Source organism: Camelina sativa, chromosome 1 (genome assembly GCF_000633955.1).
Source record: "Camelina sativa cultivar DH55 chromosome 1, Cs, whole genome shotgun sequence".
Lineage (NCBI taxonomy): Eukaryota > Viridiplantae > Streptophyta > Magnoliopsida > Brassicales > Brassicaceae > Camelina > Camelina sativa.
This window is the reverse complement of record NC_025685.1, coordinates 853,448-871,407: the sequence shown is the minus strand read 5'-3', so window position 1 is coordinate 871,407 and position 17,960 is coordinate 853,448. Positions and strand designations below refer to the sequence as shown.

Here is a 17,960-nt window from a genome sequence, read left to right as displayed (position 1 = left end):
TACCAAAAAGGCTTTTTACTTCAAGGCTTTCAATATATTTCTCCGCCAAAGAGCACTCTCTGGGTCGAACCTCAGCTCCCAAGTAGGCCAGTAATGGAGATCTTGTTTCAGAGTCAAGACTCGTGGCTTGCCGTTAAGATGAACAGTCCTTATACGCACAAACTGCCCGTGTTCTAGCTCCTATTGCAACCAAATCGACAAGCAACTATCTTAGAACAAAATTTAGATCAGAGTAAAAGAATAATTGCATAACTTTCCTTCAGGTCCAAAGTAATGCAAAATGTAACTCCTGTAAGGAGCGAGACAAACCTTGGTAGCATCTGCGAATGCGTTTAGGTCAGGAGTCTTCTTCCCATTAACTTCCACAATCCATTGAAGTGCGTAGAGGCCATATCGATGTGCGGGACTTCCGTGACACCATCTGAGAACAAAATTTGTTAAAGAGAATACCAAAGAAACTGATGAATTCGTTGACCAAAAAAAAAAAAAAAACTGATGAATTCTAGTCGATTGAGACAAATTACTGGTAAGAACGAGGTTTTATGTTAAACCAAATTGAAATTTCATATATAGCTCACACAACTAGTACCTTGTGACATAGACACCATGACCTTCCTCAGGAAGAAATCCAAGAGCACGAACCGCAGGATGGGGATCCTGAACAACGCATCCGCACCAGTTTATCACTCTTGTAGTTCCGTTCCCATCTCTTTTATCAGTTCCAACTACGAGCTCCATTTCTTGGCCCTAACAAACCAACAAGAGACTAAATAAACACGTAGACCTTTTTTCTACAAACTACTGGTGTAAGAGGTGTTTTGATCAATCGACAGAAAGACTAAGGTGATAACAGAGAAATAAATAAATAATAATATGTCTCAAGAAACAGGAGTTAATGGTGTCACCTGTCGAAGGATTGTTAGACTGAGATTTTCATCGCTGTGGCTACCCTTATCCAATGTTTGGCAAGCAGCTTCAATGTCACTGAAGCATGTAACTGGCATCTTATTGACTGCCAGAACCATGTCGCCTTGTTCTAGAAGGTTTTCAGCTTTTGACCCTGCTAGGCAACCTTTAACTCGCAGAACTTGACGTCTAACAGGATCTTTCTTGACTAGGATCTGTGAGAACAATTAATATAGTAAATCGTTTTGAGAATGTAAAATTATGGTTGACTAAGACATAAGCACAAAGACATATGATAAAGAATCTACTCAGAAATATAGCGCAAATGGCTTACTTGGATCCATTCATCACTCAGACCAAAACTCCGGGCTTTTGAGAGTAAAGTAGGATACAACTCAACTTCCAAAATCCGAACAAGTGGCATCGGTCTTTTGACACCATTTATGAGAAGAGCTGGTCCACTTCCACCGGTTATGATTTTTTCAAGGACTTGGCTGATTGCATATACCGGGATACCTCTGACAAACTGATGGTCTTCTGACGAAGTGGAACTATATTTAACCTGTAATCAATTCACAAGAACGTAGCATGTCAGGAAACAATAACACAAAAAATAGGTAAACTGCAAAGTGGGAAGATGAACCTGAGTCGAAAAGCTTCCCCAAATGGCCCGAATTCTTCCCTGCTCATCAGTCAGTGCCCCTGAAAATGAGCTACCAAAGTCTGCAAGAAGCACGTAAAAAACAAAGTGAGATTTGAACATGTCTAAATAACTAAATTTAATGTCAAAGGCTCTGAATCCTTACCTGTATCAAGCTCGATTACTTCCATATTAGTAGCTCTGTAGCGGGGAGAATCAGCAGACCCAATGTTTAAGGCTGCACATGGATTGGTTACAATAGATTTTCTTGATGTGGCTTGAAGATTCCTACTCAAACCGACAAGATAGACTGAATCTCCACGTTGCAACGCAGGTTCTGTTCAGGTAATAGCAACAACATATACATAAATCTTATTAGACAGCTTTTCACAAAAGCATAGTCTATTAGATGATGGAACTTTCAAATGGTTAACAACATACCAGGTAGTAGCTCAGCTGCACGAATGACTGAAGCACTGGCAGGACCCATTGCTGACGGATTATAGGCAATTAGAGCATAGTTGTGAACAGGATGAAGAAATACCACCTGCAAGTTAAGAAAAATCAGTTCTAAAGCTTCCCTCCATGAACTATAACTCACAGAAAATCTAACCTCTCCAGGAATCTCCACTGGAAAAGCAGCAAACGACAACATAACATCAGATGCAGAAATCGCAACAGTGTTTTTGTCCACCACAGCAAGTCCCATGCTAGAAGAATGGTATATAATGATGCCCGTCCCAAAGAAGTGTTGTGAGTGTACACCATCAAGACTGCACGATGGTGGCACATGAACCTGTATAAGGGAAATTAGTTTCAACAGATGCAAGTTGCCTTTAATCACAATAAGAACTACTGTGTACTTTCGACCAAAAAAGAAAAAAAAGAGCTATAATTACAATCACACGTTGTCAATGAAAAAAACCAAATGGCCATTAAGAACCAAGAAAGAAACAGTGAGAAATAGCACACCACATAAATGTATAAAATTTCAACTGCTGGTGAAACAAATAACTTTTGAGAGAAGTTTTAGTCTTTACCTCAAACATGACAAGAGCAGGCTCAATCGCACGCTCAGCCAACGAAGCATTAGCAGACAGTGCTGTTGCACCTTCGAAATCTCTTAAAACTGTATTATCTGTTGCCATTGCATCATCAGATTTAAATTCACTACCATACAAGGAACCGTTGGCAGCAATTCCATCTACAGAATCATCGTCAACTCTTTGTTTCTTTGCTTCTGAGCCAAAATCATTCTGAGAACCATCCCCACTAGAGGCTTCCATAATAGCTGCAATATCAGTAACCCCACGAACATTCACTTCATGCATGGGTTCTGTATCGTGATGGCAGATAGATATATCTTGGCTTAGAGGCAAGCCATTATTCCCAATAGATGGTGAAACAGAAGCAGGTTCAATTGCAGGTTTCACATCCCATAAACCGGAACTGTCATTCCGGGTATACAACTGAGGAGGAGCGTACCATTCATGACGATCAATTGTGACTAACACAGACTGCAGGAAATGGAACCCGACAATAAGTATTTCTCCTTTATGTATTATCATAGAGGTCAAAATGAAATATGGACCGCAAGCATGTAAAGCCAGAAACGTTGCTAACGCAAATCATAGTTTTAAAGATAATATTTTTCCCTAGACAGTGATCACAGAGACTGTGAAAATCATAGTTTTAAAGATAATATTTTTCCCTAGATAGTGATCACATAGATCTAGCAGCACTGCATTAGCAAAAAAATTCATATACTAGGAGCACCGAGAAGAGAGGTAATCTTATCACAGAATCAACAAACTGTTTGCAAGAATGAATATACTGATATGGAGTAGCCCAAAAAAATATCATAATAGATGCTAGAATCAAGTTTGACAAGTATTGTTTACAGTGGGTTAGGAAGTCTAGGAAAAAGATTGTTCAAACAAGGTATATCACCTTCTTGCGATGACGATCAGTGTGAGACATATATTCCAAGGGAACACGAGCACCCTTGGAGAGTTTTGAAAGAACAGATACTAAATCCCCAAGACCGGAAATGTCCTCATTAGCAACCTTCTTTATGATAGCATGTCGAGGGACCCCAGCTCTAAATAGCATGTATCTGAATATATATATAAAAAAGAGCTCTTCCAAGTAAATCCAAAAATACAGAGACACGCAGTCATTTACATTCACAATAAGCTCACATGTAATAATATTGACACATCAGTCAAGAAAGTTACGAGCATGTAAAATCAAGAAATGTGAAACTTTTGATGGCTGAAGTAGAGCGGCTTACCCAGGGTCCGCAACATAAGCCAGGCCACAAGGAAAACGAAAATTGCGAGCCTGTTAAATAACAGATATTTTAAGATCAGCTAATGATTATAAGAAAGTGTCAGTGAAAGTCGATGCAAAGCATTTGTTATCAATAAAATATTTAATCTAGCATATTGATACGTTTCTCCAACAAATAGTAAATTAAAGAGTTCCAAGATCATACAGTTAGCATTACTACATATACAACGAGCATGCCAACCAACTAACATTACAGCTAAATATCTTACTTTAGAGAAAAAATATATGCTTTTAATTAACAATTGACAAGATCGGTATGATAATTCAGTGACGAATAAACCCTAACCCTAAACATTATACCCCGACCGTAAACCCTAAGCCATAAATAAACACAACAGTTCCACCTGTAGCCTGTATGAGACAAGTATATCATGCATGCAAGTACAGACAGAGATTTCCAGAAAATATATTTCCAAGTCATAGTTAAGTTACCTGCTGATAAGACAACGGATGAATTACAGCACCGCTTACTTCAAGGAAGTGGTCTGGAGTGATTGAGTGTAAATCCTGAACCTGTGGCAGGAAATACATAAACACAAAAGGCTCTTCCTTTAAATGAAAGACGTGAAGTATGAATCACATTTAAGCAGATTTTGAAATCCTAAATAAAAAGTTAAGAGCAACAAAAAAGAATATAATGACCAAAAGAAAAGAAGAGAGACGGCTACATATATTTTACTTTTTCGTCTTTGCATAGTCTCCTACTTTTCAAGTCAGTACGTGACTGGTCAGAAACTAAACAAAATCTAGAGACTACTAGGTACATAAAAACTTAAGTTAGAAATAGAAGAATGGAACTCACTGATACACTAACAGATAGTGGCTGTCCACCCCTTTCAATCTCCAACTCAAGTATCTGGCCAACACCGTCATCAAGCAGATTTTCCAAGCTCAAAAATTGTGTGAGCACCTGTCATAACAAATAAACAATCAAAAGGCAGAGTTAGGAAAACGAGGGAAAAGGGAACTAGACAATGTACGTACACTGATTAATAGGTTCTATGGCCAGGTAATAACAAATCTTTAAACAATACGTTCTTTACTAGTGTTGTTTCAAAAGATATCACAATTCTAGATTTCTTGCGGCAAACAGAAAAAAAAATTCTCACTAAGAAGATGTAATAAAGACAACTTACTATCCCATTCACACGAACAAGAACATCTCCCGGCTCCAAATGTTTATCAGCAGGGCCACTTGGCACCTAACACATTTCAAGACATATCATATATAGTATAAAACGTTTCATATTTAGCCGTCACTTAAACAGTATCCATATTTTTAGAAATACTTATTGTAATGTATGTTAATAACGAAGCAATGCACTCACCACAGAATCGACAACAAGCATCCCCGTTTCCACAGTTGGAGATGCATGTCGAACCACCTGAACGGCCAAGATATAGCATGTTTTAAGGTATCAGTGTGCGACACGAGGAAAGCTGATGCCCTACATGATTGTAAGACGGAAAAGTATATACCTGTTCAGTTTCGCTCCTGAGACCAAGACGCCGTATCTCATCGAATCCTTTATGAACAAATGTCATCTAATACACAAGAAAACAGAAAAAGCTTACATAAGCAACCCTCAGTAATAGATTGAACTTCCTCTGAATCTCTGCAAACCTAACAATCGTTGGAAAGTGAAGAGAAATAAAATCATGAACTACTTCAGATCCTAAGGATAACCTTTCTATCACCAGCAACAGTAGTCCAGATAAAAGAAATCTCCACGAAATTCAAGGCATACATTTTCCCTCTAGGATTTTAACACAACATTCAAATCACATACATTTAAGTGACATACCATGTAACAATATGAGTAATTTTTCAGACAAAATACTGAACCCAGCTATGTAACGAAAACGAAGATGTCAAAGTTGGTATTCGTGGAAATTTTCTTAACGATACTATGACGAGTCTCAAAATCAGAGAGGGGAAAAACAAACCTGAAGCGTACCACGAGGAATATGAACTGCTTTTGGCTTATCCGTGCACGAGTCAATGCTTTTTTGGAGAAAACCTAACGCCCTAACAACCTTCCAAACAAGAAAACCATACTTGATCACTAAACTTCAAATTATATAGGATTTACGAAATAATTTGTAAGGAACACTAAAAATGAGATCAAGAACCATGTCTGATTTAATCAGCGATTCCTACTAGATAGTCAGGGACCCATATATGAAAAGAGAAGATGTCAAGTATAAACGTAGATTATTTGTCACATTGTACGCACTTTCAGCAGGAACTATTTTTCGGAAGACCAAGCACATTGAACAACCCTCTGATGGATGCTCTATAAATTTTACCAATTATTAGCTTAAGCAGAAGCTACACAAATAATCTAATGTTCTGAATCTACAGGGGTTGTTTTAGTGACTAAATAAGTTACACAATTTACTTTTAACTTAAAAATCAATACGAGTAAATGAAAAAGAGAGATTGCTTACCCGTTGGAGTGGTAGGAAGAAGGCTGATGCACTTGATGACTTGCTGCCAGCATTCAAAGCTACCGCCCTGCCTTGCCAATCGATGACAGGAGAACCACTTGAACCACCTTTAGTACCTGATGCTGCCTATAAACACAGAAACAAATATTAGCAAACAGTAGCGTATGTGTAAGGTTTACACTTTAAATAACAGTAGCATAACATACTTGACTATTGCACAATAAGCTAAGAACAGGAAGTTTTTACCCTAGTTGGTGGACTCGAGATATTTAAAAGCAATTACCATTGAAAAACACATTTTGTTGTGGAAACAGGAATAAACCATAAGCATGACACGACTAAAAAGATAAAACAAGATTTTGACTTGAAGAAGACAGCATGCAATTTAGTTCAAATAAGTTAGTGAGTAAAATTCTTAAGTAATAAATATGAAAGAGGGCATAAACACTTACTTGCATATAAAACGTATTGAAGTCGTTATAACCATCTCTGCACCCAAAAAAAAAAAAAATTGATTTTACAAAGTAGCCAGCCATAAAAAACTATAAAAGGTAGCGATGATATAATACGAGTTCAACAATTACTACCTATATACATTTAAGAAAATTTCATGCAAGTCTCAAGAAACACCAAACAACTTTTTCTGTTGAGAAATAAGCAGAACTATAAAATATGATCAGTGAAGCAGAAATACTTTTTGTAATGTGGAGCATCCCTATCCAACCGCGCAAGAGTACCAGCCAGTATGGAAACCTGCAAATCCACACTCCCGTTACCAGAAGCAATAATTATCCATAAATGCGTCTCAATGCACACACCATATATCAAAATGTCTTTTTTTTTTCTTTTTTTTTTTGCAACCTATGTTTGACATGTGACAGGTAACTTAGCTAACTTGACAAATAGATAGACAGTTCAGCCCTCATCCAAAATTTAAATTGAGATACAGCTGACTTGAGTAAGTAGACTGCTTTTATAACATCAAACTGAAAAAATAAAGTTTAAAATATGAAGGAATCTGACGTATTATATATGTTACCTTTTCTCCGCTATCATTTCCAACAACCCTAATTTCAAGTCCAACGGAAGCTGCCTCTGGGGCAAGAGGAATTTCTTCATAAGACAGAAACTGAACTGCACTGGGATCATAAGAAAAGAAGCCAAAGTCATGGACCTGAAAAGAATACCAAAGAATGTAAGCCTGATGACGAGCGAACAGACAAGAAGGGAGAAAAGTAAACTTAAATAAGATGAGACAAAACACGATCCGTAATAATACAAAAGCAAAACGACGGCCTCTGCCCAAACAAAAACACTCTGAACTGGGATAAGGATGAAAGACTTACCGGGTCTCTATAAACAGGAAAGATTGGGATTTCTTCGCGGTTCACAAACATTGCCTCAGCAACTACTGGGCCTACATAACAAGAAAGAATATACAAATGAATCACTTGTAACACCTAAAGAGATTCTCTGTGTACTCAAAACCCAGAAGCGACCTAGATATTAGAATCAGAACATTGTCTTTTCTAAGCCCAGCTACGCTGTTCTAGATAAAGTTCCGATCTTTATTGTTGTGGACCACCAAAATTAAACAGGTAATAGCACAATTCTAAAGCAAATACAATAACTTCTAAAGCTCCACTAGAGAAAAGTTCGGAATTTTATCAAAGCAGCTCCCTAAAACCCCAACCTGGCTTAACGACATGGCGATTGGTGAGGATGATCCCACGTCGCTTGTCAACGATAAAGCCAGTAGCATAGCTAGCACCGGCGGACTCGGTATCGAAGGCGCGACAAGCCGTTGTACGGAGCACGACGACAGCTGGAACAACCTTGCCGAGAGAACGACGCCAGTCTTCGGCGGTGGCAACGGATTCGGTTAAAGGAGGATCGATCTCAACGCACAAGTCCTCCTTCATGCCAGACTCAGTAGCAATGGATGCCTGTGATCCCAATCTCTCCAACGGATCTCCCATTAAGCTGCTTCGGGGGAGAAAATCCGCGGGGGAAGATGGGGTTTAGGGTTTTGGATCGGACCTCTACTCTCTCTCTCTATTGAAATGAATTGGGGGAAGAAGATGATATATGAGAAATCTGATAAGTCCGAGTGCTTCCAATTAGTTTGTTAAGTACTTTTAGTACATGATGACTTCCTAAATTAAATATGTTGTTATTACATTATAATAAAGTCTATGCCATAAAATAGAGATTAAATTATTTTATATAGTTTTAAATTTATTTTGACCAATGTAGAGTCTGACTAGGCAAACAAAAAAGAGAGGCAGTTTTGTTTTGTAGCATAGAATTTGATTATTGCCGAATAAAAAAAATAACAACCATTTTTCTTTTGGAAAGCTGAACTTTATTTATCAATTTACCGTCATCATATGGCGGATTACTATAATAATGCGCTTCTAAGTTGTTAAGAAAATCATAATATGATTTGTTAAATTGATAGTGGAGTACTTGCATGTCTAATGTCAATTATCCGAAAGTCACCTACCAAACTCTCTTTTTGGAATTGGTTTTTTTTTTTTAAAACATCCAAGACGTAAGTCTTTAAAATATAGAAAACCGGCCGTATCACAAAAATAGTCTTTTAAAATTATAATTTATAAGAAAAGTTTGACCAAAAAAAAAAGTTTGCATGATTGTTTCAACTAATGGGTTTATGTAATGTAACGTATTTTTTTTTTCTTTTTCGTTGTGTGTTTATGTAATGGGTCGTGATTGTTTTACTTTTACGTAAGTGCTAATTAAGCTTAACAGTCTCAATTACTTGGACAATTATCAGTGTTATTTGGTGTTATGTTGATCAATTTAAAGATCACTGAGTCTGAGTGAGTGGACAATTATTGAGTCGTTGATAATTTCATGTTTTATAAAACTTTACATTATATATCACGTTTAGAAAAATGATATAATCTGTGCTTCGGTTAACAGAACGATTTTACAATTTACTCAACAAATTAGAGAATAATATATATAAATTAATAATCCGCACAGTACACATAAAGATTGCTTACACACCTAATAGCTTTTTTGTTTTCAAAAATTTATAATTAGTACTCCAAACCCCACAATTACAATAACCAAGAGATACTTAACCGAATTCTGCTTTGCACTAGAATAATAGCCCCATTGGTCATCTGGCTCGGTTCGGTAGAGTTCCCCAGGCACACCGGTCACGTACATGTATTTCGGCGGAGGTCGAGATGAAGAAGACCTACTGCAGTAAGTCTTTCGTGGTGGCAACGGAGGTGGCTGAGCACACGAATTAACGCAAGAGTCTTGAACCGGTACCGGTGGCTGAGTTGTAATTGCGGTATGTTGCAGGGGCGAATCAGAACTGGCTTCATTAGTGAGACAATGTAACACGACAAACATAGAGAAGAAGACTAGAATCAGAGGTTTGGCTTTCATCATGATCATAATGATGATTGATGGGGAAATGTCTTCTAATTAATATCAAGACTTGGGAAATAACAATACAAAGCTGATATATATATATATATATATAAACAACATGCATGTGCTGATGTGCATGTACAGTATACTCAGCGTCATATCTATACATCACTCTATGCATATGGTGGAGACCAGATCATACACATTACAGTGCAAAAGGTTCTTCGGTTTTGAACAAGTCTTCCATTTTGATAAGTTCAACTATTTTGGGTAGACTTATTAAGCTGATATATGGATTGGTCCGGTTGCTTTTGACTCCGGCCTACTTTAGGCCCATCTCTTTTTGGTTTTGCTACTTGACCCTAGATTACCCACCTATGTGCTACTGCTAGTGCTATGTAATGTGCATTGGGTGAAGAACCTCGAAAATATTACACGTGTCATCAACAGCTTGGTTACCAATGATCTCTTGGGAAACGATGACAGAGCTAATAAAGATTAAAGAGAGAAGAAAACACGTATCGACCTCAAAAGCACATGTACAGCTCTCGAACACAACACGTGTTGAAGTGAAAAATAAGAATAACTAAGGACCGACCCTACGTATTTAAGAGCAAATATATTATTATGATAAAACAAGAAGAACAATTAATAAAGAGAGTGAAATGATTCGCTTGAGTCTCTATATAAACATCACAATCCAACTCTCCATAATCTTCCACTTCTACTTCTACTCATATTCCATACATCATATCCCTTTAACATCCACAAACATTTCATCGCTTTGATCAACTTTTTAACCAACGATGATTCCGATATGCGTGCAGTGCGGAACTGGTGGAAACCCTTGTAGATGCAAAGTGGTAGGACCGACGTTAGGGCTCGTGGCGTTTGTAGCAGCTGGAATAGTGGAATGGCCTGTCGGAGCTTTGGTTTATATCTTTAAACACGCAAAGGGTCGCCGCATTATGGGTCATCCGGCCACCCATGTTTACCCCAAAGTCTCTCGTTCCATTCCCATATGATTATGATGACTTCATGATCTCACTTCATGACTTCTGAGTAATTTACTTATATATTATATGTTTCTAAATCATTTTGTATCTTATCTTTCTTTTTTTCCAAGTTATGTACGTGAAAAATAAATAAAATCCCCGCTTTCAATTTTTAAAAGTCGTTATTCAAGAGTCCTTGTTTATTTATAATCAGACGAGAAGAAAACTTTTTAACTGAACTAATTGAGACTAGTATAAGTTTACAAATTTCAACTGAGGTAAGAAAGTAACTCCAAAAATCATATAATTTTGCAATCTAGGCTTTGTTTGTCTAAGCATATAGATAGTTTCGGAATCAAGCATTTGCGTGGTAGATAGTTTTGTTTGATTTGGTGAAAGAAAAAGAAAAGAAAAAAAACGTTCCATAATGGTGTTGTAGTAATACACGCCTCTCAGGTGTGAGAGAGCTAACTAGCCATATAAAAACATTCAGCGTTTTTGAAGTCTTTTAGTAGGTGGTAACAGAAAAAGATAAGAAATTTTTCTGAAAGCTGATCTACCAAACTTTAAAAACATACATGCAGGCAAAAAAAGTTTCGGTGATGATCCTAAAACCATTTTGTGTAACTTGTACACCCTGTTAAACAGCACGACCGATCTAGTGGCGGTTGTGTCGCCTGCACACAGAATTTTGAAAACAATCATTTTTAAGAAAGATTTTGAGTTCTTAGGGATAAAAAACAAACCATGACTCTGGTTTTATACCTGTGGCGATCATAGTCCCTTGGTCTGTCTCTGGACCTGGACCGTGAGCGTGACCTACGTCTGCTTCTTGATGACCGATCATAGTCTCTGTCTTGTTCACGATCACGGTCATGGTGCCTATCTCGCTCTCTACTCCTGCGATCATAATCTCTTCGACGCTCACGACTAGTTCCTCGCTCTTTCTCTCGGTCTTTACTTGATTCCCTCTCCTTACTGTTCCGTTCCTTTAAACTAAGAATGGTTTTCAGTTTCATCATTAAGTCACTTTCAATAGTTCAGAACCGTAAAAAACAATGAAAGTAGAAGCTAGAACTAAAACCTAACCTTTCGCTTTCCTTGCGGGAATTGGTCTTCTCATCCTGAAAGAAAACGCGGAGAAATATAAGAACATACAGCTTTCATCCATCATCACGAAAGAGTAGACTATGTTATTAGTTTTACCAGAAGCTCTGCTAATTTTTCCCGGACTAGCATGTATCCTAAATGAAGCTTCCCTCCAAAATGATCAGCTAAACGACGATCACTGTAGCATCACAAAAAACTCAATTAGCATAACCAAATGCTAAATCATTTCATGATAGCATTTTAGAACAGCTTAACGTTAAAACTCCATTAGTTCATCTCTAGTAAGATCCTTCAAGCACAATAAAATCAAGAAAAGAACGCACATTTATTATAGCTGCAAAAGTAATCCTGCCCAAAAAGCCTGCTGGTGAAAGGAGAAGGTACAATAGCCGGAGTCAAAAAAGTTGAACGACTTGCAACTCAAGAATCTATTTCTAGCTTTTTTCTCTTTCAATCCAAAAGGGAAACAATAACGCAGAAAGTTTGAGCAAGGAAATTAACCTGTCATAGACGCTCAAGAATGCTCCACATATGTCACATAGTCGCAACTTTTGGTCTGTCTGAGAAGATGAAACCAATGTTTAAACACATTAAGCAGGCGGATACGAAGATGTTATACTTCTGTCCCAAATAATACTTTTATGAAAGAAATCAAACGGGTCTACCCATATTAACTATTACTCTTTACCTAAAGGTTAAAATATGATTTACGTTCGAATATGATTGTTATCATAGTCAATTCAACGGTTCTTTCAATCGAAAAACTGATAAATATATAAGGAATCTTGAGGGCCTCATTGGGAAGAATGAAGTTAACTTACAATGCGCACATCAACAGCAGTGTACTTTGTTGAATCTGCTGCAGGTTCTCGTCTAACTGTAAGCTGAAACAGATATAGGCCCAACAGCCATGAGTCACTAATAAAAGTAGGGGGAACAGATAACGAGCTTAAGAAAGAGAATACACCTTCTTAAGAGCTTCAGCCTCTTCTAGTGCTTTCTGTGCTTCATCAACCATTCCTTGTTCACCTAACAAATCAATTAACCAAACACTCTATTTTCAAAATTTGGCAAGTCCAGCGATTCCTTAACATAGGTATAGTAACATACAAAGGGAAGATATTTCCTTATCTTAAGGTATATACAATTTAAGTAATTTATAGGTCAAGAAATCTTAGATCAGCCAGTGGAAACTCCCAACCGGCAGGGAACACTAGACCATGGATATTTTAGCAGTTTCAATATTCCACTACAAATGGCTACTTAATGAGCTCTAAATTAAGATGACCGTAGACAAATTAGGGTTATTTTCCTTACCAAGATCTTCTGCCTTCTTCAGTTTCTCATTTATCATTTCTTGAGTGCGAGGATCAGGTGGAGGTAATACGGAAGATGGTGGTTGAGCTGGAACAGGCTGTGGCAAGGATGCTCTATCTTTGTTGAAGGCTTCCAACAGCAGTACTGCCTACAAGAAAAACAAGACACAGGATTTTCCAGTTGCCACAGGTAAAAGTTAAAAAGCAAAAATGCTTCTTAAACAAATAGTGAAAGCAAGGTCACCTGTTGGTCAGCTCTCTTGGTCCTCATCTCTTCGACTAACTCAAGAGCTCTAATCTTAAGATCCATCTTGCCTTCAAGATCTGCAAAGAGACATTATAACTTTTAAAGACTACCGGCATCTGAAAGTTAGATAACCAGACATTCGCAAAAACATTAATATACAATCTAGAGATCATGGATTTGTACATAAGCAAACGAACCAGTAGACACTCTTAATTGACAGTACAACAATCCTTTGTAAAACAAAAAGATATTCAAAAGCCGAAACAGCAAAGCAAATTAGCTGAGCAATATTCCTTTAATTTTTACCGTGCAGATCTGCTTCTTTCATCTTCTCTTTGATTTTCTCTGATAACTCGAGAATTTCAGGTGACTGCAGTTAAAACGATGTAAGTGGTTTAACAAACCTGAGCAAACAAACTTAGAAGACACATCAACCAAAATTTCAAAAATAAATGATCACCTGAGTGACTTCAGAGACTGAAATGGCAATGGCAGCTTTGGCGTCCTCTTCTTGAAGACGTTTAAGGGCCCTAGCAATCTTCCTATCACACTCAACGATAAGCCTGTCTATGGCATCTTCCAATTCCCTGTCGTAGTTATCAACACCTTTTGCCCTTGCTTCTCGATATCTTAGGGGCGAGTTAAAGTAACACGGAAGTGAAAAGAGAACAAGAAGATACTGTAGAATTAAATTAAACATACCAGTGACACCAACTTTTTATTGGTAACCAATCTGCCTGGAACACGATATTCAAGGTGAGAGCTAATCTCATATACAATAGTGGCCTTCGTGGTATAACAGTAGAAGATAAATATACTAAACATACTTTAAAAAGGATACTCTTTCCTAAGCTGCAAAGAGTGTACCTTTGGGCAAGGTCCCATATCCATTTTCTGAAAACAACAGAAACGTGAAAAGGAGGATCAGTAATTCTTCAAACATCCAAAATTTATACAAGGGAAAAATAATGACTTATGTAATTGGCAATTGAATAGTAAAGCCACCAAGAAGATACAAAACTGGACACTGTTGGTGTTAACTAACCAATAATGGAGTGCTGAAGATTACTAAAATACTATATCAAATATACCAGTAATCAACTCGAGCTAACGCAGAAACACAAAAGAATCAGATCAGCTCAAAAGTGAAATTAGGGTTTTTTTTTTTTTTTCCCTTTCTCAAAGAGTTCTTCTAGTAAAAGCAGCAATAAAATAACATATGGGGGATTCATCGAAGATGTATGAATAGAGAGATACGAACGCACCGTCAATTGAAAGAGATCGTGAGGGCATAGACCAGACAAGTAAAGACGGCACACATCGCGGTCATAGTATTTGCGGTTCACCTCCTGAACGTCGCCGTTTCGGTTTGCTCCCATGAGCACATCAAGCTGCTTCCTTATCGCATCCATCTCCGCTCTTCGTTTCTCTACTTTACTCCCCACCCCCCAACAGAGAGAGAGATTTGGGTTTTTTTTTTTGATCGAAGACGATAATAATAATATCCAATTGTGCGCATCGGGTGTTGTAATGTAAGATTTACGTATTTAAGATTAATTTCATACAGGTCCCTAAATATCAGTAGTTTTATAATTTATCCCCTTTTATTTATTTCCGTTAACATATTTTGCTCACTATTTGGATAAAATTTTTGGACCTCTTGTTTGATCTTCGCCGTTGCCTCAATCTGAGGAAAATGCTGACTCTATTGTTCGTCTCTCTCGGACTCCTTCTTCTCATTGGTCTGCTCTTCAAATTCGCATTCGCTGATGGTATTAATAACTCTGACTCTATGAGTTCTAATGCAATGTTTAACTCTTTTTCGTTTCTTCTGGTTATAGATTCTGTAATAAAGGATTGATCTTTGCTTTCTGTAGGAGATTTCACCCTGATTTCGAAGAAGCATGTCAAGCGCGAAGCCATTGAAGGCGAGGTAAATTTAGGTGGGAGTGATTTGAGTTTTCGAATTACTTCAGTTTCTGAGCACTAACATAAGAGATTTTGTGGTTTTGTTCAGGTTGTATGGATCACAGGGACTAGCCGTGGAATTGGTACTCCTGTTTTTAGGATTATCTGTGAATAAATTTTCTCGAATCCTTTTATTGTGGCTACTTAGTGTTCATGTTTATGATTGGTGGATACAGGTGAAGTTCTTGCTAAACAGTTTGCAAGTTTAGATGCCAAGCTTATCCTCTCCGCGAGGAATAAAGCTGAACTGGAACGGGTTAAGAGTGAGCTCAAAGGTACTAATGAATAATAAAGGAAAGATCTCCACTTGTTAACACTTGATGGGAACTGACTCTGTGTATTATTCTAGGTAAATATGCACCAGAAGATGTAAAGGTTTTGCCTTTAGATTTAGCTAGCGGCGAAGAGTCGCTCAAACTTGTTGTAGAGCAAGCTGTGTCGCTTTTTCCTGGGGTTGGTGTTGATTATTTGGTTCACAATGCTGCCTATGAGCGTCCGGTGAGTAATTTCCTTGCTAATGTTTTGTATCTATCTACTCAATAGAGAGTCTTAGGCTAGAGAGTTGTTGTGTTCAAGCTATTATTTCTGTTGTTTAAGGGCATGTCAGTGTCATCATCGTAACTTTTTCTTGCAGAAATCCAAGGCAACGGATGCAACTGAGGAAATTCTCAAGGTACTACATTAATTGTGTAAAATCCATAGGCAAGATAATTTTGATTGTCAGAGATTTCTTAGCCTGTACTATGATAAGTATGGTTTTTTTAGTGTTTTTTCTTGTTGACATATGGTTAATCAATGACTTTTGTGTGCAGACTACATTCGATGTTAATGTCTTTGGGACGATAACTCTTACAAAGTTGGTAGCTCCTCTTTTGCTAAACCAAGGAGGCGGTCATTTTGTTGTGGTACGTGGTGACTAACCAGAAGATAGTTTTTGTTTAGTGCCTTATGTTTGTGTATATGTTGAAAGATTGAGATATATATCATAGTTTCCTTTATCGCACGCTAGCTAAATTATAATTATTTTACCATATACACATCTTGAGAAGTCAAGTTATGATTAGCTATTCTTGTATGTGTTAATTGTCTATTTCCTTTAGGTTAAATGTCATGATTAATAGTTCATGTCAATCTATAGATAAGCAGTGCTGCAGGAAAGGTACCATCATCTGGACAGGCTATATATTCTGCTTCAAAACATGCTCTGCACGGCTACTTCCACAGTTTGCGTTCTGAGGTATGTTGAAAGTTAAAGAAACTGTGGTTCTTACTACTGTAATTATTTTGCAGCAAATGACTGTTGAAAGTCGCAATAGAAAACTCACAGCTGTCCCAGATTGTTTATAAAATTATTTGTTAATTTGATTTTTTCTTTTACACTCCTTGTTACTAACAACTTACAGTATCTGTGCATGGTTTCAGTTCTGTCAGAAGGGAATCAAGGTTACCGTCGTTTGTCCTGGTCCAATAGAAACCTCGAATGGTACAGGAGCATCAACTTCGGAAGACAAGAAGTCTCCTGAGGTTGGTTAACTGATCATGATTGTGATTTGTGGTTAAGTTGTCATCTGGATTTATTTCCGTTAACCACTATAGTCTTGTAGGCACATAGAATCCTTTCTCTTATTATTTCCATTCAAGCATCTAAAACATGAATTTTCTTTTGCTCCACAGAAGCATGTGTCATCTGAACGATGTGCAGAACTGACTATAATCGCTGCATCTCATAACTTGAAGGAAGCTTGGATTTCACATCAGGTAATTCTTTGTCAAATTGCATATGTTACACTCGGTTTAGATGCAGATATATAAGCTTCTTTTTGCTCTTTATCAGCCGGTATTGCTCGTGATGTATATAGTGCAGTACATGCCTTCCCTTGGCTTCTGGCTCATGGACAAGGTACTTAGTTCATCCCTTTATCCTTTTCAGAAGTTACTGGTATCAGATCTCGTTTTTGTGAAATCCAAGCTTCCTTCAAGAAACATTTTTGATGAAAATGGATGACTTGTTGTAGGTCGGAGGGAAGCGTGTGGAGTTCGCCGAAAAGAAAGGCAACACATATTCATGGAAATTACTGTTCGGGGAGAAGACTAAAACAAACTGAAATTGGTTATTATTACTTATTTAGAAGGTGTATATGTAGTTGGTGTTTATGTTAGCGTCTGTTTGATTGTAAAAAAACTAGCAATTGAGTTGCTCAATTAGTAAGAAACAATGGTGGTGATCTTCTGTATTTAAAATACAGACAACATCCAAAGTTTAAAGATATCAAACACCTTGACCTTGGTAGTTGGTACCGCCATTAGTAGTTTTCTTTTGCCCTCAAAAGTGAATTCAAATGGAGCTACGAGGTAATTGCGGCTGTATAGTCATCCGAGACATGCATTGAAGACACAATTTTGTGGACCAAACTCTACAATACCCTTGCAATCAAAAGTTTATTCATCAATACCCTTATGTTTTCTAAGTACCCTTTGACAAAGGTTGACCAACATATGGACCAACATATACCCCTAAAAACATGTGGATCCCATCAATTTTTCTCCACCAATCGGGTTCCTTC

General features: G+C 37.5%; 4 protein-coding genes across 8 annotated transcripts in view; 2 read left to right on the top strand and 2 right to left on the bottom strand.

The window, feature by feature from the left end:
• LOC104786504 (protease Do-like 7) overlaps positions 1-8,461 on the bottom strand; it is a 15,637-nt gene extending 7,176 nt beyond the window's left edge. The window contains exons 1-25 of one of the 2 annotated variants that reach the window (XM_010512030.2): positions 8,043-8,461; positions 7,696-7,766; positions 7,389-7,523; positions 7,044-7,102; positions 6,802-6,838; positions 6,350-6,475; positions 5,846-5,935; positions 5,378-5,443; positions 5,227-5,283; positions 5,035-5,100; positions 4,701-4,808; positions 4,331-4,411; positions 3,840-3,889; positions 3,497-3,662; positions 2,937-3,063; positions 2,587-2,837; positions 2,160-2,342; positions 1,988-2,093; positions 1,713-1,883; positions 1,550-1,629; positions 1,241-1,468; positions 906-1,121; positions 590-747; positions 310-421; positions 4-180 (exon numbers count right to left, since the gene is read on the bottom strand). In XM_010512030.2, the coding sequence (XP_010510332.1) occupies positions 16-180; positions 310-421; positions 590-747; positions 906-1,121; positions 1,241-1,468; positions 1,550-1,629; positions 1,713-1,883; positions 1,988-2,093; positions 2,160-2,342; positions 2,587-2,837; positions 2,937-3,063; positions 3,497-3,662; positions 3,840-3,889; positions 4,331-4,411; positions 4,701-4,808; positions 5,035-5,100; positions 5,227-5,283; positions 5,378-5,443; positions 5,846-5,935; positions 6,350-6,475; positions 6,802-6,838; positions 7,044-7,102; positions 7,389-7,523; positions 7,696-7,766; positions 8,043-8,328 (3,195 nt within the window). In that variant the 5' untranslated portion in view covers positions 8,329-8,461 and the 3' untranslated portion in view covers positions 4-15. Of the gene's footprint in view, positions 1-3; positions 181-309; positions 422-589; positions 748-905; positions 1,122-1,240; positions 1,469-1,549; positions 1,630-1,712; positions 1,884-1,987; positions 2,094-2,159; positions 2,343-2,586; positions 3,064-3,496; positions 3,663-3,839; positions 3,890-4,330; positions 4,412-4,700; positions 4,809-5,034; positions 5,101-5,226; positions 5,284-5,377; positions 5,444-5,845; positions 5,936-6,349; positions 6,476-6,801; positions 6,839-7,043; positions 7,103-7,388; positions 7,524-7,695; positions 7,767-8,042 lie in introns of both variants that reach the window. The other variant, XM_010511960.2, reaches the window with a different exon arrangement.
• On the top strand, positions 10,394-10,920 carry LOC104786416. The gene has a single exon (XM_010511864.2). It carries the CDS (start codon positions 10,567-10,569, stop codon positions 10,783-10,785), a length of 219 nt encoding a protein of 72 aa, XP_010510166.1. The 5' UTR covers positions 10,394-10,566; the 3' UTR covers positions 10,786-10,920.
• On the bottom strand, positions 11,159-14,928 carry LOC104786189 (putative RNA-binding protein Luc7-like 2). Of its 3 annotated transcripts, none has more exons than XM_010511577.2 (13): positions 14,694-14,928; positions 14,270-14,322; positions 13,889-14,057; positions 13,735-13,798; positions 13,426-13,505; positions 13,183-13,330; positions 12,833-12,894; positions 12,687-12,749; positions 12,367-12,425; positions 11,962-12,043; positions 11,845-11,879; positions 11,521-11,751; positions 11,159-11,432 (listed from the first exon to the last, which is right to left on the bottom strand). In XM_010511577.2, the coding sequence occupies exons 1-13, from the start codon at positions 14,838-14,840 to the stop codon at positions 11,414-11,416; spliced, it is 1,212 nt and encodes a 403-aa protein (XP_010509879.1). In that variant the 5' UTR covers positions 14,841-14,928; the 3' UTR covers positions 11,159-11,413. The 3 variants fall into 3 exon arrangements, 1 of the variants encoding a protein (XP_010509879.1); XR_002037588.1 differs by lacking the exon at positions 11,159-11,432 and adding an exon at positions 12,189-12,229 and having other exon boundaries at positions 11,654-11,751; XR_002037589.1 differs by lacking the exon at positions 11,159-11,432 and adding an exon at positions 12,189-12,226 and having other exon boundaries at positions 11,654-11,751.
• LOC104786283 (dehydrogenase/reductase SDR family member 7-like) lies at positions 14,913-17,686 on the top strand. 2 transcript variants are annotated; one of them, XM_010511754.2, is made up of 12 exons: positions 14,913-15,200; positions 15,306-15,361; positions 15,446-15,479; positions 15,573-15,671; positions 15,746-15,894; positions 16,031-16,069; positions 16,209-16,301; positions 16,535-16,633; positions 16,819-16,920; positions 17,074-17,154; positions 17,231-17,296; positions 17,412-17,686. In XM_010511754.2, exons 1-12 carry the CDS (start codon positions 15,125-15,127, stop codon positions 17,499-17,501), a joined length of 984 nt encoding a protein of 327 aa, XP_010510056.1. In that variant the 5' UTR covers positions 14,913-15,124; the 3' UTR covers positions 17,502-17,686. The 2 variants fall into 2 exon arrangements, with proteins under 2 accessions (XP_010510056.1, XP_010509982.1); XM_010511680.2 differs by having other exon boundaries at positions 17,071-17,154.